This window comes from Mesoplodon densirostris, chromosome 2 (assembly GCF_025265405.1).
Source record: "Mesoplodon densirostris isolate mMesDen1 chromosome 2, mMesDen1 primary haplotype, whole genome shotgun sequence".
In the NCBI taxonomy this organism is placed as follows: Eukaryota; Metazoa; Chordata; class Mammalia; order Artiodactyla; family Ziphiidae; genus Mesoplodon; species Mesoplodon densirostris.
The window spans coordinates 45293800-45320566 of NC_082662.1; the positions used below are offsets into that span (position 1 = coordinate 45293800).

Here is a 26767-nt window from a genome sequence, read left to right on the forward strand (position 1 = left end):
GCCTAAGACAGAAGCTGAAGATACACAATAAATTATTTATAAATCAAAAATTTGTACCAGTCTTTTAACTGGAAAAATATAGCTCATTTATCTTTTTGGATATGTGTAAGATAAATTTTGATGCAGCTTTCTTTTTCATCTGCTTTTGCTGACACCCTCAGCCCACCACCCTACCCTACACACCTGCCCATCCTTTAGGATGGAGGCTTTTTCATTAACTTATTTAATCTTTCTTCCTATACTAGTTTGGAAGCTTTACTCTACCGCCCATCTTTTACTGCTTACCTAGGTATTTCAACATGTATACTTAACTTAAAAATATCTAAAAAATAAGCCGGTATCTTTATTCTCTTCCCAAACCAGAAATTTTTTAAAAGCTGTAACACTGATAACCCTCTCCGAACTGACATCCTATTATTGCTGAGTACTTGAGTTCTAGCCTGTATATTTGTCCCTGACAAATTGAATGCTGTTGTTATTGTTGCTGCTACTGTTATTTTATTCAACCAATATGTCTTTAATTCTCCACTCCTTCTCACATCTCTCATGTTTCCCTGAGGATCATTTTCCTTCATCTAAAATACATCCTTTCGAATTTCCTTTACTGAGGGTCTTTTGGAGGTTAACTCTCTCATTTCATTTGTCCATCAATATACTCTGCTCTCAGTGGTGTTGGGAAAGTTGGACAGCTGCATGTAAATCAATGAAGTTAGAATACACCCTCACACCATACAGAAAAGTAAACTCAAAATGGCTTAAAGACTTAAACATAAGACATGACACCGGGCTTCCCTGGTGGCGCAGTGGTTGAGAGTCGGCCTGCTGATGCAGGGGACACGGGTTCGTGCCCCGGTCCGGGAAGATCCCACATGCCGCAGAGTGGCTAGGCCTGTGAGCCATGGCCGCTGAGCCTGCACGTCCGGAGCCTGTGCTCCACAACGGGAGAGGCCACAACAGTGAGAGGCCCGTGTACCGCAAAAAAAAAAAAAAAAGACATGACACCATAAAACTCTTAGAAGAGAACATAAGCAAAACATTCTCTGCCATAAATCATACCAATGTTTTCTTAGGTGAGTCTCCCAAAGCAACAGAAATAAAAGCAAAAATAAACAAATGGAACCTAATCAAACTTATAAGCTTCTGTACAGCAAAGGAAGCCATAAACAAAACGAAAAAATAACCTACAGACTGGGAGAAAATATTTGCACATGATGTGACCAACAAGGGCTTAATTCCAAAATAAACAAAGAGTTCATACAACTCAACAATGACAAAAGACAACCCAATCGAAAAATGGGCAGACCAAAAAATAGACATTTCTTCAAAGACATACAAATGGCCAACAGGCACACAAAAAGATGCTCGACATCACTACTTATTAGAGAAATGCATACCAAAATTATGATGTACACCTCACACCAGTCAGAATGGCCATCATTAAAAAGTCTACAAATAGGGCTTCTCTGGTGGCGCAGTGGTTGAGAGTCCGCCTGCAGATGCAGGAACCCTTCCCACTGCTGGTAGGAATGGAACTTGGTACAACCATTATGGAGAAAAGTATGGAGGTTCCTTAAAAAACTACAAATAGAACTACAAACAGAATATGATCCAGCAATCCCACTCCTGGGTATATATCCAGAGAAAACTCTAATTCAAAGAAATACATGCAGCTCCGTTTTTCTTTCTCAAGATTGCTTTGTGTTTCCATACAAATTGTGAAATTTTTGGTTCTAGTTCTGTTAAAAATGCCATTGGCAGTTTTATAGGGATTGCATTGAATCCGTACATTGCTTTGGGTACCATAGCCATTTTCATAATGTTGATTCTTCCAATCCAAGAACATAGTATATCTCTCATAGTATATCTATCTGTTTGTATCATCTTTAATTTCTTTCATCAGTGTCTTATAGTTTTCTGCATACAGGTCTTTTGTCTCCTAAGATAGGTTTATTCCTAGGTATTTTATTCTTTTTGTTGCAACGGTAAGTGGGAGTGTTTCCTTAATTTCTCTTTCAGATTTTTCATCATTAGTGTATAGGAATGCAAGAGATTTCTGTACATTAATTTTGTATCCTGCTACTTTACCAAATTCATTGATTAGATCTAGTAGCTTTCTAGTAGCATCTTTAAGATTCTCTTAGTATCATGTCATCTGCAAACAGTGACAGTTTTACTTCTTTTCCAATTTGGATTCCTTTCATTTCTTTCACTTCTCTGATTTCAGTGGCTAAAACTTCCAAAACTATGTTGAATAATAGTGGTGAGAGTGGGCAACCTTGTCTCATTCCTGATCTTAGTGGAAATGGTTTCAGTTTTTCACCACTGAGAATGATGCTGGCTGTGGGTACATCATATATTTGGACTTTTCTTATGTTAAGTTCCCTCTATGCATACTTTCTGGAGGGTTTTTATCATAAATGGGTGTTGAATTTTGTCGAAAGCTTTTTCTGCATCTATTGAGATGATCATATGGTTTTTCTCTTTCAATTTATTAATATGGTTTATCACATTGATTGATTTGCATATATTGATGAATCCTTGCATTCCTTGGATAAACCCCACTTGATCATAGTATATGATCCTTTTAATGTGCTGTTGGATTCTGTTTGCTAGTATTTTGTTCAGGATTTGGAGGAGCCAGGCTCCCTGACTTCAGACTATACTACAAAGCTACACTAATCAAGACAGTATGGTATTGGCAAAAAAACAGAAATATAGATCAATGGAACAGGATAGAAAGCCCAGAGATAAACCCACGCACATATGGTCACCTTATCTTTGATAAAGGAGGCAAGAATATACAAAGGAGAAAAGACAGCCTCTTCAATAAGTGGTGCTGGGAAAACTGGACAGCTACATGTAAAAGAATGAAATTAGAACACTCCCTAACACCATACACAAAAATAAACTCAAAATGGATTAAAGACCTAAATGTAAAACCAGACACTATAAAACTCTTAGAGGAAAACATAGGCAGAACACTCCATGACATAAATCATAGCAAGATCCTTTTTGACCCACCTCCTAGAGAAATGGAAGTAAAAACAAAAATAAACAAATGGGACCTAATGAAACTTCAAAGCTTTTGCAAAGCAAAGGAAACCACAAACCAGACAAAAAGACAACTCTCAGAATAGGAGCAAATATTTGAAAACGAAGCAACTGACAAAGGATTAATATCCAAAATATACAAGCAGCTCATGCAGCTCAATATCGAAAAAACAAACAGCCCCATCCAAAAATGGGCAGAAGACCTACATAGGCATTTCTCCAAAGAAGATATACAGATTACCAACAAACACATGAAAGGATGCTCAACATCACTAATTATTAGAGAAATGCAAGTCAAAACTACAATGAGGTATCACCTCACACCAGTCAGAATGGCCATAATCAAAAAATCTAGAAACAATAAATGCTAGACAGGGTGTGGAGAAAAGGGAACCCTCTTGCACTGTTGGTAGCAATGTAAATTGATACAGCCACTATGGAGAACAGTATGGAGGTTCCTTATAAAACTAAAAATAGAACTACCATATCATCTAGCAATCCCACTACTGGGCATATACCCTGAGGAAACCATAATTCAAAAAGAGACATGTACCACAATGTTCACTGCACAACTATTTTCAATAGCCAGGACATGGATGCAACCTAAGTGTCCATCAACAGATGAATGGATAAGGAAGATGTGGCACATATATACAATGGAATAATATTCAGCCATAAAAAGAAACGAAATTGAGTTATTTGTAGTAAGGTAGATGGACCTAGAGACTGTCATACAGAGTAAAGTAAGTCAGAAAGAGAAAAACAAATACCGTTTGCTAACACATACATACGGAATCTAAAAAAAAAAAAAATGGTTCTGAAGAACATAGGGGCAGGACAGGAATAAAGATGCAGACATAGAGAATGGACTTGAGGACATGGGGAGTGGGAAGGGTAAGCTGCAACGAAGTGAGAGAGTGGCATGGACATATATACACTAACTACCAAATGTAAAATAAATAGCTAGTAGGAAGCAACCGCATAGCACAAGGAGAACAGTTAGGTGCTTTGTGTCCAGCTAGAGGGGTGAGACAGGGAGGGTGGGAGGGAGACGCAAGAGGGAGGAGATATGGGGAGGTATTTATATGTATAGATGATTCACTTTGTTATACAGCAGAAACTAACACACCATTGTAAAGCAATTATACTCCAATAAAGATGTTAACATGCACCCTATGTTCATAGTAGCACCAGTCACTGTACCCAAGACATGGAAACAACCTAAATGTCCATCAACAGGATAAAGAAGACACAATACATATATACAATGGAATACTACTCAGCGATAAAAAAGAATGAAACAATGCCATTTGCAGCAACATGGATGAGCCTAGGGATTATCATACTAAGTGAAGTAAGTCAGGAAGAATAAGACAAATACCATATAATATCACTTGTATGTGGAATCCAAAATATGACACAAATGAACTTATTTTTGAAACAGAAACAGACTCACAGACAGAGACAGATTTGTGGTTGCCAAAGGGGATGGGGGAGGGGGCGGGAGGGATTGGGAGTTTGGGATTAGCAGATGCAAATTATTATATATAAAATGGCTTAACAACAAGGTCCTACTGTATAGCACAGGGAACTATATTCAATGTCTGGGATAAGCCATAATGGAAAAAAATATTAAAAAGAATGTATATATTATGTATAACTGAATCACTCTGCTATACAGCAGAAATTATAACACTGTAAATCAACTATACTTTAATAAAATAAATATAAAAAATAAATAAGTGTGTGTGTGTGTGTGTATATATATATATATTCTGTATTGATTATTGTTAGATAATTTCACTGAATATAGAAATAAAGGTTGACAGGAGGTTTTCCTCTCTCCAGAACTCTTAAGATATTATTCAACTGTCTTCTGGCTTCTATTGCTACTACTGATAAGTCAGCCACATTCCCAACTTCCACACCTTTATGAATGACCTTACCTTTTCTTTCTGGCTGCTTCTCAAAAAGCAACTTTACTGAGATATAATTTATATAAAACAAATTGCACATATTTAAGGTTTACAATTTGGTTCATTTTTGACATATGTATATAATAAAACCATCGGCCCAGTCAAGATAATAAACATATCAATCACTCACAAAAATTCCCTCATATCCCTTTGTAATCACTCCCTCCCTCTTCCACACCCATACTCAGGCAACCACCAACCTGCTGTCTATGATTATAGCTTAGACTGCATTTTCTAGAATTTCATATGCATGGAATCACACAGTATATAGTCATTTTTGTCTGGCTTTTTACACTCAGGATACTTATTTTGAGATTCATCTATGTTGTGCTGTTCATTCCTTTTTACACCAAATAGTGTAACAAGGTATGGATATACCACAATTTGTATATCTGTTCGCCTCTTTGGCTATTACACATAAAACTGCTATGAATATTCATATACAAGTAAATGCAGAGACATATAGTTTCACTTATCTTGGATAAATCCAAAGGAATTGAATGGCTGAATCATATATTAGGTGTATGTTTAACTTTTTAAAAACTGCCAAAATGTTTTCAAAAGTGGATGTATTATCATATGATCCAATAATTCCACTTCTGGGTATTTATCCAAAGGAAATGAAAACACAAACGGGAAAAGAAATCTGCACCTCCATGTTCACTGCAGTATTATTTACAACAGCCAAGACATGGAAACAACCTAAGTGTCCACTGATGGATGAATGAATAAAGAAAATGTGGTCCATATATATAACTGAATACTATTCAGCCATAAAAATAAAGAAAATCTTGCCATGTGCCACAACATGGATGGACGGACCCTAAGGGCATATTGCTAAATGAAATAAGTCTGACAGAGAAAGACAAATATTCTATGATCTCACACGTGGAATCTAAAAACAACAACAACAACAAAACCTGAACTCATACAGAGAACAGATTGGTGGTTGCCGAAGGCAGGGGTGGGTGGCTGGGGGTAAGCGAAATGGGTGAAAGTAGTCAAAAGGTACAAACTTTCAGTTATAAAATAAATTAGTCCTGGAGATATAATATACTGCTTGACATTATAGTTAATAATACAGTATTGTATATTGAAAAGTTGCTGAGAGTAAATCTTAAAAGTTCTCACCTCAAGAAAAAAAACTGTTATGTGTGGTGGTGGATATTAACTAGATTTTGTGATCATTTCACAAAATATACATATATTGAATCATTATGTTATACACCTGAAACTAATATAATGTTATATGTCAACCAACTCTCAATTAAAAATAATTCTAAAATAAACCTTTCGGGACTTCCCTGGTGGTCCAGTGGTTAAGAATCCGCCTTCCAATGCAGAGGACGCGCGTTCGATCCCTGGTCAGGGAACTAAGATGCCACGTGCCACAGGGCAACTAAGACCACGGGCCACAACTACTAAGCCCGTGTGCTCTAGAGCCCACATGCCACAACTAGAGAGCCTGCATGCCTCAGCTACTGAGCCCACGAGCTCTGGAGCCTGTGTTCCACAACTAGAGAAGCCCGCACACTGCAATGAAAAGACCGTGCATGCCACAAAGAAGGTCCCAAGTGCCGCAACTAAGACCCAATGCAGCCAAATAAATTTTTAAAAATTTTTTTGATTAAAAAAGAAAAAAATCTTTAAAAAGAAAGGAGGGGACTTCCCTGGTGGTGCAGTGGATAAGATTCCGTGCTCCCAATGCTGGGGGCCAAGGTTCGATCCCTGGTCAGGGAACTAGATCCCACACGTATGCCACAACTAAAGAGCCAGTGAGCCGCAACTAAGGAGCCAGTGAGCCACAACTAAGACCCGGTGCAACCACATAAATAAATAAAATTTTTTTTAAGTTTAAAAAAATAAATAAAATAAAAAGAAAGTGGATGTAATATTTCACATTTCCACCAGCCCTGATTTAGACTTGCCATTCATTCACATCCTTGCCAACGCTTGGCATAGTCAATCGTTTCAATTTTAGCTGTTCTAATAACTGTAGTGATTTCCCTAATGACGAATAATGTTGAGCATCTTTTCATGTGTTTGACATCTGTATGTCTTCTTTAAAAAAGTGTTGGCTCTAACCTTTGGCCCATATTTTTATTTTCTTGTTTGTTTACAGTAGTCCCCCCTTATCCTTGGAGGATATGTTACAAAGCCTCCAGTGGAGGCCTGAAACCACAGATAGCACCAAACCCTGTAAATACTATTTTCTTCCTCTACATACATACCTATGATAAAGTTTTATTTATAAATTAGGCACATTAAGAGACTACCCAAATGGCCTGCATCACTACTCTTGCACTTTGGGGCCATTATTAAATAAAATAAGGATTATTCTAACACAAGCACTGTGATACCACCAACAGCCAATCTGATAACCAAGATGGCTACTAAGTGATTAACAGGCAGGTAGTATACACAGCATGGATATGCTAAACAAAGGGATGTTTCATATCCCAGGCAGGATGAAGCTGAACAACATGAGATTTCACTACACTATTCAGAATGGCATGTAGTTTAAAACTGTAAGTTGTTTACTTATGGAATTTTCCATTTGATATTTTCAGACATGGCTGACCAAGGGTAACTGAAACCACAGAAAGCAAAACCACGAATAAGGGGGGATTACTATACTTATTATTGAGTTTTGAAAGTTTTTTATATCTTCTATATACAAATCATTTACCAGATATGATTTGCAAATATTTTTTCCCAGTCTGCAGCTGATATTGTTGTTCTTTCAAAAATATCTTTCAAAAAGCAGAAGTTTATAATTTTGAGGAAGTCCCATTAATCATTTTTTCTCCTCTGGTATCATACCTAAGAAATTTTGCCTAATCCAAGGTCATAAAGATTTTATCTCATTTTTTATTCTGGAAATTTTATACTTTTAGGTTTTACGTTTAGGTCTGTAATCCAGTTTTGAGTTTTTTTTTTACGTAGTGCAAGGTATGGATCAAAGGTCTTTCTTTGTACATGGATATCTAACTATTCATATGTTTTAGAGATTATCATTTCTCCACTGAATTACCTTTGAATGTCTGTCAAAAATCAGTCGTTCATAGAACTGTAGTCTTATTTCTAGACTCACTATTCTGCTCCACTGATCTACTTGTCTACTTGACGCCAATACCACACTGTCTTGATTACTGTAGCTTTATAAGTCTGGAAATCAGGTGTTGTTAGTCCTCCCACTTTGGTCTTTTTCAAAGTTGTTTTAGATTTTCTAGAATCTTTGCATTTACAGATGAATTTTAGCTTTTCTCTTCTTTTTTTAATCTTTTTTATTGAAGTATAGTTGATTTACAATGTTTCAGGTGTACAACAAAGTGATTCAGTTATACAGACAGATTCTTTTGCAGATTCTTTTCCATTATAGCTTTTTTAAAAAGATTTATTTATTATTTATTTGTTTGTTTGTTTTTGGCTGTGTCGGGTCTTAGGTGCGGCATGCGGGATCTTCGCTGAGGTATGCGGGCTTTTCGAACTTGTGGCATGCGGGTTTTCTCTTCTCTAGCGGTGGCGCGCAGGCTCCAGGGCATTGTGCTCTGCAGTTTTGCAGCACGTAGGCTCTCTAAGTTGAGGCACGTGAGCTCATTAATTGTGGCGCGTGGGCTTAGTTGCCCCGTGGCATGTGGGAACCTAGTTCCCTAACCAGGGATTGAACCCACATCCCCTGCATTGCAGGAGGATTCTTTACCACTGGACCACCAGGGAAGTCCCTCCAGATGAATTTTAGAATCAGCTTTTCAATTTGGGATTTTGGTCAGTTTAGAAAGAAATTTAACAATATCAATTCTTCCAACATATAAAAAAGGTTTATTTCTGCATTTCTTTAGCTCTTCTTTAATTTCAGGAATGTTCTGTAATTTCTGTACACAAGTTTTGCCTATTTTTGATGCTATTATAAATAGCAGTTTTTTAAGTTTCAATTTTATACTGTTTACTGTTAGTATATAAAAATATAATAGATTTTTGCACATTGAGCTTGTATTCTGCAACCTTGCTAAACTCACTCATTAATTCTAATGAATAACTCTTTTCTAGACTTCTATATAAACAATCATATTACCTACAAATATAGTTTCACTTCTTCTTTTCCAATTTGGATAGCTTGCCTTTCTGTCTCTTGCCTGATTGCACTGGCTAGAACCCCTAATAAAATGCTGAATAAAAGTGGTAAGAGTGGGGCTTCCCAGGTGGCGCAGTGGTTGAGAGTCCACCTGCCGATGCAGGGGACATGGGTTCGTGCCCCAGTCCAGTCCGGGAAGATCCCACATGCCGTGGAGCGGCTGGGCCCGTGAGCCATGGCCGCTGAGCCTGCGCGTCGGGAGCCTGTGCTCCGCAACGGGAGAGGCCACAACAGTGAGAGGCCCGCATACCGCAAAAAAAAAAAAAAAAAGTGGTAAGAGTGAACATATCTATCTTTTTTTCCAATTTTTTTATTGTGATAAAATATACATAACATAAAACTTACTATATTAACAATTTTTACAAGTACAATTCAGTGGAATTAAGGACATTCATTTGTTGTGCAACTATCACCATCATTCATCAGCAGAATTCTTTTCATCTTGTAAAACCGAAACTCTACACCCATTAAGGATAGCTCCCCATTCCTCCATCTCTCCAGTCCCTGACAACCACCATTCTACTTTCTATCTCTATGATTCTGACTACTCTAAGTACCTCATATAAGTGGAATCGTACAGTATTTGTCTTTTTATGACTGGCTTGTTTCACTTAGCTTTAATTTACTCAAGGTTCTTCCATGTTGTAACGTATCAGAATTGCCTTGCCTTTTTTTTTTTTTTTAAAGATTATGTTTTTCTATGTGGACCATTTTCAAAGACTGTATTGAATTTGTTACAATATTGCTTTTGTTTTACGTTTTGGTTTTTTGGCCAGGAGGCATGTCCCATCTTAGCTCCCCGACCAGGGATCGAACCCATATCCCCTGCATTGGAAGGCAAAGTCTTAACCACTGGACCACCAGGGAAGTCTCTGCCTTGCTTTTTTTTTTTCTTTTAAATATTTATTTATTTTGGCTGCACCAGGTCTTAGTTACAGCACACGGGATCTTTGTTGTGGCATGCTTAGTTGCGGCACACATGATCTTTTTTAGTTGTGGCATGCAGGCTCTTAGTTGCAGCATGCAGACTTCTTAGTTGCACCATGCAGATTCTTAGTTGCGGCATGCAAACTCTTACTTGCGGCATGCATGTGGGATCTAGTTTCCCAGCCAGGGATCACACCTGGGCCCCCTGCATTGGGAGCACAGAGTCTTACCCACTGGACCACCAGGAAGTCCTCCCTGCCTTGCTTTTTAAGGCAGTATAATATTTCACTGTATGTATATGTGACATTTTATTTATCCATTCATCTGTTGATGGACAACTGAGCTGCTTCTATGTTTAAGCTATTGTGAATAATGCTACGATGAACATGGCTGTACAAATATCACTTCAAGACCCTGCTTTCAATTCTTCTGAGTATATACTCAAAAGTGTAATTGCTGGATCACACAGTAATTCCATTTTTAACTTTTTGAGGAACTGCAACACAGTTTCCCACAGCAGCTATACCATTTTCATACCTGTCTTTTTTCCTAATCTTAAGGAGACAACATTCAGTCTTTCACCATTAAGTATAACGTTAGCTGTAACTTCTTCATAGATGTTCTTTATGCTGAGGAAGCTCCCTTCTATTCCTAGTCTGCTGAGATTTTTTTTTTTTTTTTGGCGGTACGCGGGCCTCTCACTGTTGTGGCCTCTCTCGTTGCAGAGCACAGGCTCCGGACACGCAGGCTCAGCGGCCATGGCTCATGGACCCAGCCGCTCCGCGGCATGTGGGATCTTCCCAGACCAGGGCACGAACCCATGTCCCCTGCGTCGGCAGGCAGACTCTCAACCACTGCGCCACCAGGGAAGCCCTGCTGAGATTTTTTAATCAGGACTTTTAAATGCTTTTTCAGCATCTACTAAGATGATCATATAGTTTTCTTTTTTGGTTTGTTAGTATGATGAATTACATTGATTCATTTTCTAATGTTAACCAACAACGCACTCCTGTAATAAATTCCTATTTGGTCATGATGTATTTCTTCCTTAAATATACTGTTGGATTCAATTTTCTAAAATAATGTTCAGAATTTCTGCATTTATGTTAATGAGGGATATTGGTCTGAAGTTTTCTTTTATTGTAATGTCCTTTCCTGCTTTTGGTATTAGAGTAATGTGGGCCTCATAGACTGGGATGGGAAGCATCCTTCCGCTTCAATGTTCTGGAAGAGTTTATGTAGAACTGGTACATACGTATCAATTATCCCAAAGCTCAATGATCCTCTTTTCTTTCTTTTTCCCAAGTTCATTTTTCTTTTTTCTTTCTGTTTCATTTTGGATAGTTTCCATTGCTTTATCTTCAAGTTCACTAACCTTTTTTTTTAAATAAATTTATTTATTTTATTTGTTTATTTTTGGCTGCATTGGGTCTTCATTGCTGTGTGCGGGCTTTCCCTAGTTGTGGCGAGCGGGAGCTACTCTTCGTTGCAGTGCATTGGCTTCTCATTTTGGTGGCTTCTCTTGTTGCAGAGCACAGGCTCTAGGCACGTGGGCTTCAGTAGTTGTGGCACGTGGGCTAGTAGTTGTGGCTCACACGATCTATAGCACAGGCTCAGCAATTGTGGCGCATGGGCTTAGTTGCTCCGCAGCATGTGGGATGTTTCCGGACCAGGGCTCGAACCTGTGTCCCCTGCACTGACAGGCAGATTCTTAACCACTGCACCACCAGGGAAGCCCCTCACTAACCTTTTCTTTTGCAATGTCTGATCTGCCATTAGTCCTACGCACTGTATTTTTCATCTTAGACATTGTAGTTTTCACTTCTGTAAGTACAATTTGAATCTTTTTTTATATCTTCCATGTCTCTATTTTTGGGAACATCAGGAATATAGTTATATTAACTGCCTTAATGTCCTTCTCTACTTTCTACTGGGTCAGTTCAAGGTCAGTTTTGATTGGCTGATCTTTCTTCTCTTCATGGCTTGTATTTTCCTGCTTCCATGTATGCCTGATAATCTTTGACTGAATGGCAGACAATGTGAACTTTTTGGCAGTGATGGATATTCTGTATTCCTATAAATATTCTCAAGCTTTGTTCCTTAATGACATGAAATACTTGGAAATAGTCTATTCTTTTGTATCTTGCCTTTAAAACTTTTTAGTTGGGACCAGACCACATTTAGTTTAGGGTTAAATATTCCCCATTACTAAAACAAGACCTTTCTGAGTACTCTACCCAATACCCCACAAAGTATGAGGCTTTTCAGTCTGGAGAGTTAGAAGATACTACTCCCAGCTCTGTGTGAGCACCAAGCACTGTTCTAATCCCCTCAGATGACTCTTTCCCTGGCTTCAGGAAGCTCTCCCACATGCATGCACCACAGTATTGTGCTGAATACTCTGAGGGGACTGTCCACAGATCTCTGGGTTTCTCTCTGTATAGCTTTCTCATTTTTGTCATTCTGTCCTACAAACTCTAGCCACACTGTACTCCCTGGACTCGTCCATCTCCTCAACCCTGGGAGTCCACTGCATTCTACTCCTTATAATACCATCCAGAAACTCTCTCAAATTGGAGTAATCATTGAGCTCATGTGTTTTCCATTCACTGTTGGTCCTTCATTGCCTAAAGAAGACATTATTAGTGATTTTTGTCTTTTTTTGTTTTTGTTTTTGTTTTGTTTTGTTTGTTATTTCGAGGAGAAGGTAAATCCAGGCCCTGTTATTCCAACTTCACCAAAAGTCCAGTACAGCTGCTTTTAAGGTTAGTTTGTTTTTTTGTAATATTCTAAAATTTCCCTATAATGTATATAATGTATAATGGCTTTCTTTTTAAGTCTGTTTGGAATTCCCTGAGCTTCCTGCAACTAATGATCAGCATCTTTGAACATTTCTTGAAATTTCTCAGTTATTATCTCCTAAACTACCACTTTGGCTCTGTTCTATTAAGTCTTCTGAAATGCTAATTAAATCAAAATAATAGGCTGATAAAATTTGAATGAGTTCTTTTCCTTCTAAGTTCCTGAATTTTTTCAATGCATTCATTATTTTCAATAAAAGTGTGCTGAGCACCTACTACGTGTCAGACACTGTACTAAGCAACGCAGAAACAAAAATAAATAAGAAATTAAACCTGTCCTCTAAAATACTGGATACTGAAGCCTAGAAGAAGAGAGAAGGCAGACATTTATAACACAGTATATAAGGTTTTCTGATCAAGCCACTATGGGAGCACCAAGAAAGTGTACCTATAACACAGACTTGTTGGGAAGGTCAAGTAAAAGAGTATTTCTCAGAAAAGATATCTTAGTGATAAGTAAGAAATCACATAGAATTAATATTATAACTTTGAAAAGAAAAAATTAAATAGCTAACATACTAATAAATTTTTAAAAGAAAACATTCTACTTATACTATGTCTATATGAAATGTTATAATAAAAATCACTGAAAACTTATGAATTCCCAAAGGCTAAACCTTAAAAGGCCCTGCATGATCTCGGCTTCTCCAGCTTCATCTTGTATCACTTTCCTCCTGGCTCTCTTTGCTCCAATCATGCTCTTTCAGCTCCTCATATGCCATGTCCTTTCATAACTTAGAGACCTTCATACCGCTTTTTTGTGTAAAATGCTCTCATCTCACCCTTCTATGCCACTCAACCTCTACTTCAAGGTTCAACAAATGTCACTTTCTCAAAGAAACTAGCCCTCCTCTAAATTAAGTAAAATATCCTGTACACTTCCTTAACACCACAATTGCCCCTTTAATAAAACTCATCATACCTAAATCCTTATTCAATGTATGCCTTCACCAATACTTTAGAAACTCTGAGGACAAGAATCATGACTATCTTATTCACCACTCCCTACAACTAACACATAAGAACTCAATAAATATTGGTTGGACTAACTGATTGTACCTTTAAGCTTATGAATCAACATACTTTAGGATAAGCAAACTGTTCTCTGAGAAGGTTCCCCTCCTGATCACCTAAGATAAGAAAGGCAATCACAGCTTTCAACGCTACCATTTTAGTTACTACTATATGACTAGACAAATACTTGATTTTTACTTTCATTAATAAAAAATATTTGATATAGTTTTACCACTCAATAAATAAATAAAATATTTTGTAAAAAGACTTACCAAAATGTTTTTCTTATGTCGTTTCTCTTTTATATGTTTATGAGCTCCCTGGATGTTTTCAATGTGAATTAAGCAGAGTTTGCACAGATATCGGCAATTGGTATATTCTGGTGAGCGCTAAAAAAAAAAAGTTGAAAACATTTTTTCAGAAAACAAAAGTAAAATTTTTACTATATATGTGAAGGGTACAACTATGTAAATATATGAGACAAAAATAAGCAGTGAATGAATACTTTTTAATAAACAATTCAGTACTCATATACCCAAGAGATAGCTGTCCTTTTCAAAATAGTCATCATAGGTGATAATATACTAATTTCAAACAATATCATGATAATCCTAAATATGTTTGATACTTACCTAATAGTCTTCAGAATCCAATGTAAGATAAAAAAGGCAGTATTATTATTTAGTCTTATTCCAACACTGTCTCAAAAACTGGTTTAAAAGTTTCAGTCTTTTTGATTACCATAAAAAATAAAATTCACCCTCAAATTGGGCATTTCAAAAGAATGAATTGCAAATATGGAAGACAATTCCAAAATCTGAGTTTTGAAAACACTCTACTCAATTACAATCACATGGGAACAAATGGATAACCTCTTGAGTTGACTACTCTGAAGGGAAAAACAATTATGACACATGAAAAGTATCAGTCACAATACTTAAATCATACTTTATATATATATTCTTGAAATAATAAAAAATTAGTAATTCCAAAGTGCCTGTTATATGCTAGGCACTATGCTAGATGTTTGACATATAATTCGTCATTTTAACTCCCCTAATAATCCAATTAGATTGGTATTATCTTCATTTTATAGATGTGAAAAAAAAAGGTTGTAGACCTTGCAACTTTCACAAGGATACAACAATATTACATGGTAGATGCTGAATTTAATTTCATGTATATCTGAATCCAAAGCCAAGACTCCACCCATAAGATGATACCAAAAAAATTTACAAAAACACAATACAAGGAACCAAGATGGTGGAGTAGAAGGACGTGCTCTCACTCCCTCTTGTGAGAACACCAGAATCACAACTACCTACTGGACAATCATCGACAGGAAGACACTGGAACTCACCAAAAAAGATACCTCACATCCAAAGACAAAGGAGAAGCCACAAAGCGACCGTAGGAGGGGCGCAATCACAGTAAAATCAAATCCCATAACTGCTGGGTGGGTAACTCACAGACTGGAGAACACTTATACCACAGAAGTCCACCCACTACAGTGAACGTTCTGAGCCCCACGTCAGGCTTCCCAACCTGGGGATCCGGCAACGGGAGGAGGAATTCCTAGAGATTCGGACTTTGAAGCCTAGTGGGATCTGACGGCAGGACTTCAACAGGACTGGGAGAAACAGAGACTCCACTCTTGGAGGGCACACACAAAGTAGTGTGCACATCGGGACCCAGGGAAAGGAGGAGTGACCCCATAGAGACTGAACCAGACCTACCTGTTAGTGCTGGAGGGTCTCCTGCCGAGGCAGGGGGTGGCTGTGCCTCACCGTGGGGACAAGGACACTGGCAGCAGAACTTCTGGAAAGTACTCCTTGGCGTGAGCCTTCCCAGAGTCTGTCATTAGCCCCATCAGAGAGCACAGGTAGGCTCCAGTACTGGGTTGCCTCAGGCCAAACAACCAACAGGGAGGGAACCCAGCCCCACCCATCAACAGTCAAGGAAATTAAAGTTTTACTGAGCTCTGCCCACCAGAGCAACAGTCAGCTCTACCCACCGCCAGTCCCTGCCATCAGGAAACTTACAGAAGCCTCTTAGATAGCCTCATCCACCAGACAGCAGAAGCAAGAAGAACTACAATCCTGTAGCCTGTGGAACAAAAAACACATTCACAGAAAGACAGACAAGATGAAAAGGCAGAGGGCTATGTACCAGATGAAGGAACAAGATAAAACCCCAGAAAAACAACTAAATGAAGTGGAGACAGGCAACCATCCAGAAAAAGAATTCAGAATAACAATAGTGAAGATGATCCAGGACCTTGGAAAAAGAATGGAAGCAAAGATCGAGAAGATGCAAGAAATGTTTAACGAAGACCTAGAAGAATTAAAGAACAAACAAACAGAGATGAACAATACAATGACTGAAACGAATACTACACTAAGAGGAATCAATAGCAGAATAACTGAGGCAGAACAACGGATAAGTGACCTGGAAGACAGAATGGTAGAATTCACTGCTGCGGAACAGAATAAAGAAAAAGGAATAAAAAGAAATGAAGACAGCCTAAGAGACCTCTGGGACAACATAAAACGCAACAACATTCGCATTATAGGGGTCCCAGGAGAAGAGAGAGAGAAAGGACCAGAGAAAATATCTGAAGAAATTAGAGTCAAAAACTTCCCTAACATGGGAAAGAAAATAGCCACAAAGGTCCAGGAAGCGCAGTGAATCCCATACAGGATAAACCCAAGAAGAAACATGCCGAGACACACAGTAACCAAACTGGCAAAAATTAAAGACAAAGAAAAATTATTGAAAGCAGTAAGGGAAACACGACAAACAACATACAAGGGAACTCCCATAAGGTTAACAGCTGATTTCTCAGCAAAACTCTACAAGCCAGAAGGCAGTGGCATGATATATTTAAAGTGATGAAAGGGAAGAAACTACAACCAAGATTACTCTAACCAGCAAGGATCTCATTCAGATTTGATGGAGAAATCAAAAGCTTTATAGACAAGCAAAAGTTAAGAGAATTCAGCACCACCAAACCAGCTCTACAACAAGTGCTAAAGAAACTTCCCTAAGTGGGAAACACAAGAGAAGAAAAGGACCTACAAAAACAAACGCAAAACAATTAAGAAAATGGTCATGGGAACATACATATTGATAATTACCTTAAGCGTGAATGGATTAAATGCTCCAACCAAAAGACACAGGCTTGCTGAATGGATACAAAAACAAGACCCATATATATGTTGTCTACAAGAAACCCACTTCAGACCTAGGGACACATACAGACTGGAAGTGAGGGGATGGAAAAAGATATTCCATGCAAATGGAAATCAAAAGAAAGCTGGAGTAGCAATACTCATATCACATAAAATAGACTTTAAAATAAAGAATGTTACAAGAGACAAGGAAGGACACTACATAACAATCAAGGGATCAATCCAAGAAGAAGATATAACAGTTATAAATATATATGCACCCAACATAGGAGCACCTCAATACATAAGGCAACTACTAACATCTATAAAAGAGGAAATCGACAGTAACACAATAATAGTGGGGGACTTTAACACCTCACTTACACCAATGGACAGATCATCCAAAATGAAAATAAATAAGGAAACAGAAGCTCTAAATGACACAACAGACCAAATAGATTTAATTGATATTTATAGGACATTCCATCCAAAAACAACAGATTACACTTTCTTCTCAAGTGTGCACAGAACATTCTCCAGGATAGATCACATCTTGGGTCACAAATCAAGCCTCAGTAAATTTAAGAAAATTGAAATCATATCAAACATCTTTTCTGACCACAACACTATGAGATTAGAAATGAATTAAAGGGAAAAGAAAGTAAAAAACACAAACACATGGAGGCTAAACAATACATTACTAAATAACCAAGAGATCACTGAAGAAATCAAAGAGGAAATCAAACAATATCTAGAGACAAATGACAATGAAAACACGACGATCCAAAACCTACGGGATGCAGCAAAAGCAGTTCTAAGAGGGAAGTTTATAGCTATACAAGCCTCAAGAAACAAGAAAAATCTCATATAAACAATCTAACCTTACACCTAAAGGAAGAGAAAGAAGAATGAACAAAACCCAAAGTTAGCAGAAAGAAAGAAATCATAAAGATCAGAACAGAAATAAATGAAACAGAAACAAAGAAAACAATAGCAAAGATCAATAAAACTAAAAGGTGGTTCTTTGAGCAGATAAACAAAATTGATAAACCATTAGCCAGACTCATCAAGAAAAAGAGGGAGAGGACTCAAATCAATAAAATTAGAAATGAAAAAGGAGAAGTTACAACAGACACCACAGAAATACAAAGCATCCTAAGGGACTACTACAAGCAACTCTATGCCAACATAATGGACAACCTGGAAGAAATGGACAAATTCTCAGAAAGGTATAACCTTCCAATACTGAATCAGGAAGAAATAGAAAATATGAATAGACCAATCACAAGTAATGAAATTGAAACAGTGATTAAAAATCTTCCAACAAACAAAAGTCCAGGACCAGATGGCTTCACAGGTGAATTCTATCAAACATTTAGAGAAGAGCTAACACCTATCCTTCTCAAACTCTTCCAAAAAATTGCAGAGGAAGGAACACTCCCAAACTCATTCTATGAGGCCACCATCACCCTACCAAAATCAGACAGATACTACAAAAAAAGAATATTACAGACCAATATCACTGATGAATATAGATGCAAAAATCCTCAACAAAATACTAGCAAACACAATCCAACAACACATTGAAATAATCATACACCATGACCAAGTGGGATTTATCCTAATTGGAAAAGAAGTAAAACTGTCACTGTTTGCAGATGACATGATACTATACATAGAGAATCCTAAAGATGCCACCAGAAAACTACTAGAGCTAATCAATGAATTTGGTAAAGTTGCAGGATACAAAATTAATGCACAGAAATCTCTTGCATTCCTATAGACTAATGATGAGAAATCTGAAAGAGATATTAAGGAAACACTCCCACTTACCACTGCAACAAAAAGAATAAAATACCTAGGAGTAAACCTACCCAGGGAGACAAAAGACCTGTATGAAGAAAACTATAAGACACTGATAAAAGAAATTAAAGATGATACCAACAGATGGAGAGATAGACCATGTTCGTGGATTAGAAGTATCAATATTGTGAAAATGACTACCCAAAGCAATCTACAGATTCAATGCAATCCCTATCAAATTAACAATGGCATTTTTTACAGAACTAGAACAAAAAATCTTAAAATTTGTATGGAGACAGAAAACACCCCGAATAGCCAAAGCCGTCTTGAGGGGAAAAAAACGGAGCTGGAGGAATCAGACTCCCTGACTTCAGACTATACTACAAAGCTACAGTAATCAAGACAATATGGTACTGGCACAGAAACAGAAACATAGATCAATGGAACAAGATAGAAAGCCCAGAGATAAACCCACACACATATGGCCAACTAATCTATGACAAAGGAGGCAAGGATATGCAATGGAGAAAAGACAGCCTCTTCAATAAGTGGTGCTGGGAAAACTGCACAGCTACATATAAAAGAATGAAATTAGAACACTCCCTAACACCATACACAAAAATAAACTCAAAATGGATTCGAGACCTAAATGTAAGACTGAACACTATAAAACTCTTAGAGGAAAACATAGGAAGAACACTCTGACATAAATCACAGCAAGATCTTTTTTGATCCACCTCCTAGAGTAATGGAAATAAAAACAAAAATAAACAAATGGGACCTAATGAAACTTCAAAGCTTTTGCACAGCAAGGGAAACCATAAACAAGACGAAAAGACAACCCTCAGAATGGGAGAAAATATTTGCAAACGAATCAACGGACAAAGGATTAATCTCCAAAATATATAAACAGCTCATGCAGCTCAATATTAAAGAAACAAACAACCCAATCCAAAAATGGGCAGAAGACCTAAATAGACATTTCTCCAAAGAAGACATACAGATGGCCAACAAACACATGAAAAGATGCTCAACATCACTAATCATTAGAGAAATGCAAGTCAAAACTACAATGAGGTATCACCTCACACCGGTCAAAATGGCCATCTTCAAAAAATCTAGAAACAATAAATGCTGGAGAGGGTGTGGAGAAAAGGGAACCCTCTTGCACTGCTGGTGGGAATGTAAATTGATACAGCCACTATGGAGAACAGTATGGAGGTTCCTTAAAAAACTAAAAATAGAATTACCATATGATCCAGCAATCCCCCTACTGGGCATATACCCAGAGAAAACCATAATTCCAAAAGACACATGCAGGGCTTCCCTGGTGGCGCAGTGGTTGAGAGTCCGCCTGCCGATGCAGAGGACATGGGTTTGTGCCCCAGTCCGGGAAGATCCCACATGCCGCGGAGCGGCTGGGCCCGTGAGCCATGGCCGCTGAGCCTGCACGTCCAGAGCCTGTGCCCCGCAGCGGGAGAGGCCACAGCAGTGAGAGGCCTGCGTACCGCAAAAAAAAAAAAAAAAAAAAAAAAAAAAAAAAAAGACACATGCACCCCAATGTTCATTGCAGCACTATTTACAATAGCCAGGTCATGGAAGCAACCTAAATGCCCATCGACAGACGAATGGATAAAGAAGTTCTGGTACATATATACAATGGAATATTACTCAGCCATAAAAAGGAACGAAATTGAGTCACTCGTTGAGATGTGGATGGATCTAGAGACTGTCTACAGAGTGAAGTAAGTCAGAAAGAAAAAAACAAATATCGTATATCAACGCATGTATGTGGAACCTAGAAAAATGGTACAGATGAACCAGTTTGCAGGGCAGAAGTTGAGACACAGATGTACAGGACAAATGTATGGACACCAAGGGGGGAATGCCACGGTGGTGCGAGGATGGTGGTGTGCTGAATTGGGCAATTCGGATTGACATGTATACACTGATGTGTATAAAATTGATGACTAATAAGAACCTGCTGTATAAAAAAATAAATAAAATTTAAAAATTTAAAAAAACAATAAATACATGTTGTATTTTAAAATATTGTTTCTGGTGTCTTACACTGAAATTGCAGCAATGCTTAATATTTATCTCAGGTTGACTTTCAATAGGCTGCAACTCCTCACAAAAAGATTCTCACTTCAGAATATAACATAATTTCCTTTAAATAGGAAACTTGCCCCAAGTTTAGAAACAGTCCTGCCACAGACTAAAAATAGTCTTCATTTATAGAGTATCTATTAAACTTGCAACATCCGTATGAGGATTCCCCATTTTACTAGCAAAGCAACTAAATCCCTAGAAGTAAATAATTTGCCCAAGGCAACAAGCAAATAAGAAAATTCAGCTCAATCTAGTCATTTCAATTCTTTAGTTTAAAACTATTTCAAATCTGTCTTTATTGCGGAATGAATTAAGCCCTCACAGACTTCTTTCTCTCAGTTTCCAGCCACAGCTACTTCTTAATTCACCAAGTATTTTCTGAGCTCATACTATGTCAAACATTTTTCTAGGAGGTGAGGATAATAATGTAAACAAAACAAACGAAAATCCTTGTCTTCATGAATTGACATTCTACTGTAGGAAGACAGGTAATAAATAAACAAATGTACAAAGAAATAAATAGGAATGTGGGGGAGGTATTATCTCCTTTTTAAAAATAGTCATTACTTATTAATAAAATGACTTAAGTGAAAGACTGAACTGTGTGGATATATGAAAAGACATTCCAAGCAGAGATAAATGTGAATGCTAAGGCCCTGAGGAAGGAATGTGCCTAATTTGTTTGCGAAATTACAAAAAGGCTACTATGACTGGAACAGAGAGGTAATGGGGGTCAGATGACAAGACCCCTCATAAGGACTCCAAGTTTTATTCTAAGTGTGAGGGGAAGGTATTGAAGGCTTCTGAGCAAAGAATTACAAGATCTAATTTCAAAGGGATCACTTGCCTTCTATATTAAGAATAGAAACAAGATGAGTCTAATGCCATTATGAGCATACTACAATAATCCAGATGATGTTGGTTGGCTTGGTTCAAGGTAAGAGTGGTGTAAGTGGCAAGAAGGGTTGGATTCAGGAGTTGAAAGCATAAACACAGAATTCCTAAAGACATGCATATTGATGAAGTCACTACAGCAGTCATGAGAGCACTCATTGGACAACTTTTTCAATTGTAAAATGTGAGCAGACAACGATGCGTCTGGAATCTTTTAGTAAGAAAAGCTTGGTATAACACTGAATGGGGAGCCAGAGGCCTGAAATGACATCTCAATTGATCTCGGATAAATCTCTAACTCTTGATCCTGCTTCTATACCCGTAAAATGAAATAATAAAAACTGCCCTACTTGGTAAAATAATTCAATTCTACAAGTAGCTAATCTTTATTTTGTGCTTAGCACATACCAGGCACTGTGTTAAGAACTTTATTTGTATTATCTTATTTAATCATCACAGCCCAATAAGCGAGGTGTCGTTATTTTTATCGACTCCATTTAAATGATAAAGAAACTGAGATTTGGGGCTTCCCTGGTGGTGCAGTGGTTAAGAATCTGCCTTCCAGTGCAGGGGACACAGGTTCAATCCCTGGTCCGGGAAGATCCCACATGCCACGGAACATTTAAGCCTGTGTGCCACAACTACTGAGCCTGTGCTCTAGAGCCCGTGAGCCACAACTATTGAGCCCACGTGCCACAACTACTGAAGCCCGCACGCCTAGAGCCCATGCTCTGCAACAAGAGAAGCCACCACAATGAGAAGCCCGTGCACCGCAACGAAGAGTAGCGCCCACTCACCGCAACTAGAGAAAGCCTGTGCACAGCCATGAAGACCCAACGCAGCCATAAATAAATAAATAAATAGATAGATAGATAGATAGAAACTGAGGTTTAAAGAGGTTAAATAACTTATCCAATATCATCTAACCAGTAAGTGGCAGTGCTAGACCAAGTGACTCCAAAAGCCCATACACTTAACCACTAAGCAAACTGTTACCTTTAATTACTGACCAACTACTATGTGCAAGGCACTGTATTAGGCACAACAGTAAATAAGACAAAAATGTCCTCAGTATCATGAAGCTTCTAGTTTCACAGAAGGGACACATGAAAAATGTTTAAAAATTCCTTTATTATAGTTAAAATATTTATTTTACCATTAAACAAACATATCGATAAGCCTTTTTTAAAGTTTCTGTAGACCAGCTAGAATAAAGATTTGTCTCCTGAACAACCAACAGATCAAAGAAAAAATTAAAGGGGAAATAAAAATGTTTCTTGAGACAAATAAAAATGGAAAAACAACATATCAGAACTCGTGGGACATAGCAAAAGCAGTTCTAAGAGGGAATTTCATAGCAATAAATGTCTACATTAAGAAGCAAGGAAGATCCCAAATAAACAACCTAACTCTACCATAAGGAACTAGAAAAAGAAGAACAAACTGATCCCAAAGTCAGCAGAAGAAAGGAAATAATCAAAATCAGAGCAGAAATAAATTAATTAGAGATCGGACTCACAGTTATAGAGAACAAACTAGTGATTACCAGTGGGGAGAGGGAAGGGAGGAGGGGCAATAGGGGGGTAGGGGATAGAGAGGTACAAACTATTATGTATATAATAAGCGACAAGGACATACTGTACAACATGGGGAATATAACCAATATTTTTTAATAACTATAAATGGGGTATAACCCTTAAAAATTATAAATCACTATATCACACACCTGAAACTTATATGACATAGAATACTATTCAGCCATAAAAAATGAGAAAATCCTACCATTTGCAATGACATAGATGGACCCTGAAGGCATTATGCTAAGTAAAATGAGACAGAGAATGACAAATACTGTACAATCACTTATATGAGGAATCTTAAAAAAAAAAAAAAAAAAAAAAGCCTCATAGGAAAAGAAATCAGACTTGTGTTTACCAGAGGAGGGGAGGGGAAAACTGGAGGAATGTGGACAAAAGGTACCAGCTTCCAGTTATAAGTAAGCACTAGGAATGTAATTAACACTGCTGAATGATATATAAGTTGTTAAGAGAGTAAATCCTAAAAGTTCTCATCCCAAGAATATTTATTCCTTTTTTTCTTTTTTTCTTTCTTTTCTTTTTATTTTATCTATATGAGAAGATATTAGCTGAACCTACTGTGGTAATCATTTCACAATATATGTAAATCAAACCATCATGCTATACACCTTAAATTTATACAGTCAAGTATGTCAATTATTTTTCAATAAAACTGGAAAAAAATAAAAGTAGTAACTTGGGGGCTTCCCTGGTGGCACAGTGGTTGAGAGTCCTCCTGCCGATGCAGGGGACACGGGTTCATGCCCCGGTCCGGGAAGATCCCACATGCCGCGAAGCGGCTAGGCCCGTGAGCCATGGCCGCTGAGCCTGCGCGTCCAGAGCCTGTGGTCTGCAACGGGAGAGGCCACAACAGTGAGAGGCCCACGTACCGCAAAAAAAAAAAAAAAAAAAAAAAAAAAGTAGTAACTTGAAATTAAAAAAAAAGATTCCTGGGCATGGAGATTCTAAGTATTTCCTAGTCAATATTCAACACTTGCTATACGGAAATTTACTCTTCTGATCTAACAGTTTGGACTTATTCCTTCTTTAGTACAGGTTAAAAATCTACATCTTTACTCCTCAATTAGATAATGTGTAAGTAAGTACACTGTGAACCGAATACTTGATGCAATCAAATGCAAGTTGGTAAGAATATTCTTAATGAGTATTTTAAAATTGGTAAAGAAAAATTTTAATTAACAGTATACTGGATTGACAACAAGAGGTTTTGGATGGCACGAAAACCAAAAAGGAGTCACAAGAATAAGAGATTATAGACATCTATGCTGGTATTGGCACACTGATTTTACATCACTGCTAATCTAAATTCAACAACAAAATGTTTTCCACGCTTCCAAGTTTTCTTTCACCCCAGGCCATTCTTTCCTACTACTATCAAATATCCATTCCACCCCAACTTCTTCCTTCTCCCAAGAACTGACTTTTCCTGCTTCATATACTACATATCTTCCCAACCAGTCCCCTGCTATATTCCCTGAAAATACATTTTTCACATTCCCTTTATACATGTCATACAATTTACCTACACCAACCATTCCCTAACCCAACTCCTAGCCATTCCTTCAGACTCAGTTCCAATGTCACCTACTTATAAAGCATTCCCCAAACTGATGCCTCTATACCCCAAATCAAGTTGGTTACTCCTTTGTCTAAGATCCTATTTTCAAACAATATTGTTATTACTATTATTATTTGCTTACATGCCTTTCTCTAAAAGAAACTCCTAGAAAGGCAGTATGATGGTTTTTAAAAAACCATGCATGCCCCAATTCAACTTTTTATCACCAGATCATGGCACATGAAAGGTACTCAATATTTATCTTGATAATGCACAGATCCAGACTAATTTCAAACTTAGGAAAGGGAAAGTGAGAGGAAAGACAGAACTATGTAAAACAGCAAATTGCAGGCTTCCCTGGTGGTACAGTGGTTAAGAATCCGCCTGCTAATGCAGGGGACACAGGTTCCAGCCCTGATCCAGGAAGATCCCACGTGCCGTGTGCCACAACTACTGAGGCTGCGTTCTAGAGCCTGCGAGCCACAACTACTGAGCCCACGTGCCACAATTACTGGAGTCCATGTGCCTAGAGCCCATGCTCCTCAACAAGAGAAGCCACTGCAATGAGAAACCCTTGCACCGCAATAAAGAGTAGCCCCCGCTCGCCACAACCAGAGAAAGCCCATGTGCAGCAATGAAGACCCAACGCAGCCAAAAATAAATAAATAAATTTATAAACAAAATAAAATAGCAAATTGCAAAAAAGACTTCCTTCTAACTAGGATCTTGTGAGACTAACTATATAATCCAAACTCTTTTCTACATTATGGGTCTCTACTACTTGATATTCCTTCCTACTTTCACAGGGTGACTACTCTGTCATAAATTCTATTAATGACTCAGGATTGCCTTCTTCAATTTAAATATAATCTTGTTTTTCTAAGCTATACAAAATCATACCATTCCTTTCTTTCCTTCCTTATTTATCAAGAATGATGACCTATTTCCCTGTATGCATACTAACAAATATCCCAAGTATCTATTTAAGAACAGACTGATTTATGATTCTTTCCTTCAATATCTAGCAGTGTTTTTACTGTTAAGGCTGGGAATCTGTATTTCTAGGTTAAGAAATTAATGAGTACTCAGCAACAAGATACCTATGGCTAGAACAGTTCCTAATACATAGGAGATATTCAGTAAATATGGGAGAAAAAAGAGGAAAGAGAAAACCAAGGGGGAAAGGAGGAAGTCTGGTATATCCTGTAGTATTCGCTAATTTATTTGTCACTCCAAATAGACCGTTAACTTCTAATCGGCAGAAACTGTGCCATTTTCACCAACATGTATCCCCAGTGCCTAGCACAGTATCTAGAACATAACAAGCTCTCAGTATCTATTTGATAAGTGAGTAAATCGGGGGTCAGCAAACTTCTTGTAAAGGGACAAAGTTATATTTCAGTAAATATTTTATGCTTTAGTAAACAGTAGATATTTTATGCTTTGTGGTCCACATACTCTCCATAGCAACTTCTCAAAACTCAGCTCTGCCGTGGTAGCAAGAAAAGCAGCTATAGATAATAAGGATGGCATGGTTGTGTTCCAATAAAACTGTTTATAAAAACATGAGGTATTTTACCACAATTTTAAAAAATAAAAACAAGGTGGTAGGCCACAGTTTGTCGAGCCTGGAATGAATGAATGAAGTCAGACTCACAGATGTTAGGA

The 26767-nt window shown here is 37.7% G+C and overlaps 1 protein-coding gene across 9 annotated transcripts in view; it reads right to left on the minus strand.

The window, feature by feature from the left end:
• The window catches only part of TUT4 (terminal uridylyl transferase 4), a 143983-nt gene that overhangs the window by 80939 nt on the left and 36277 nt on the right, over positions 1 to 26767 (minus strand). For all 9 annotated transcript variants that reach the window (XM_060089810.1, XM_060089804.1, XM_060089803.1 and 6 more), the window contains exon 4: positions 14237 to 14353. In XM_060089810.1, coding sequence (XP_059945793.1) covers positions 14237 to 14353 — 117 coding nt within the window. The remainder of the gene's footprint in view (positions 1 to 14236; positions 14354 to 26767) is intronic.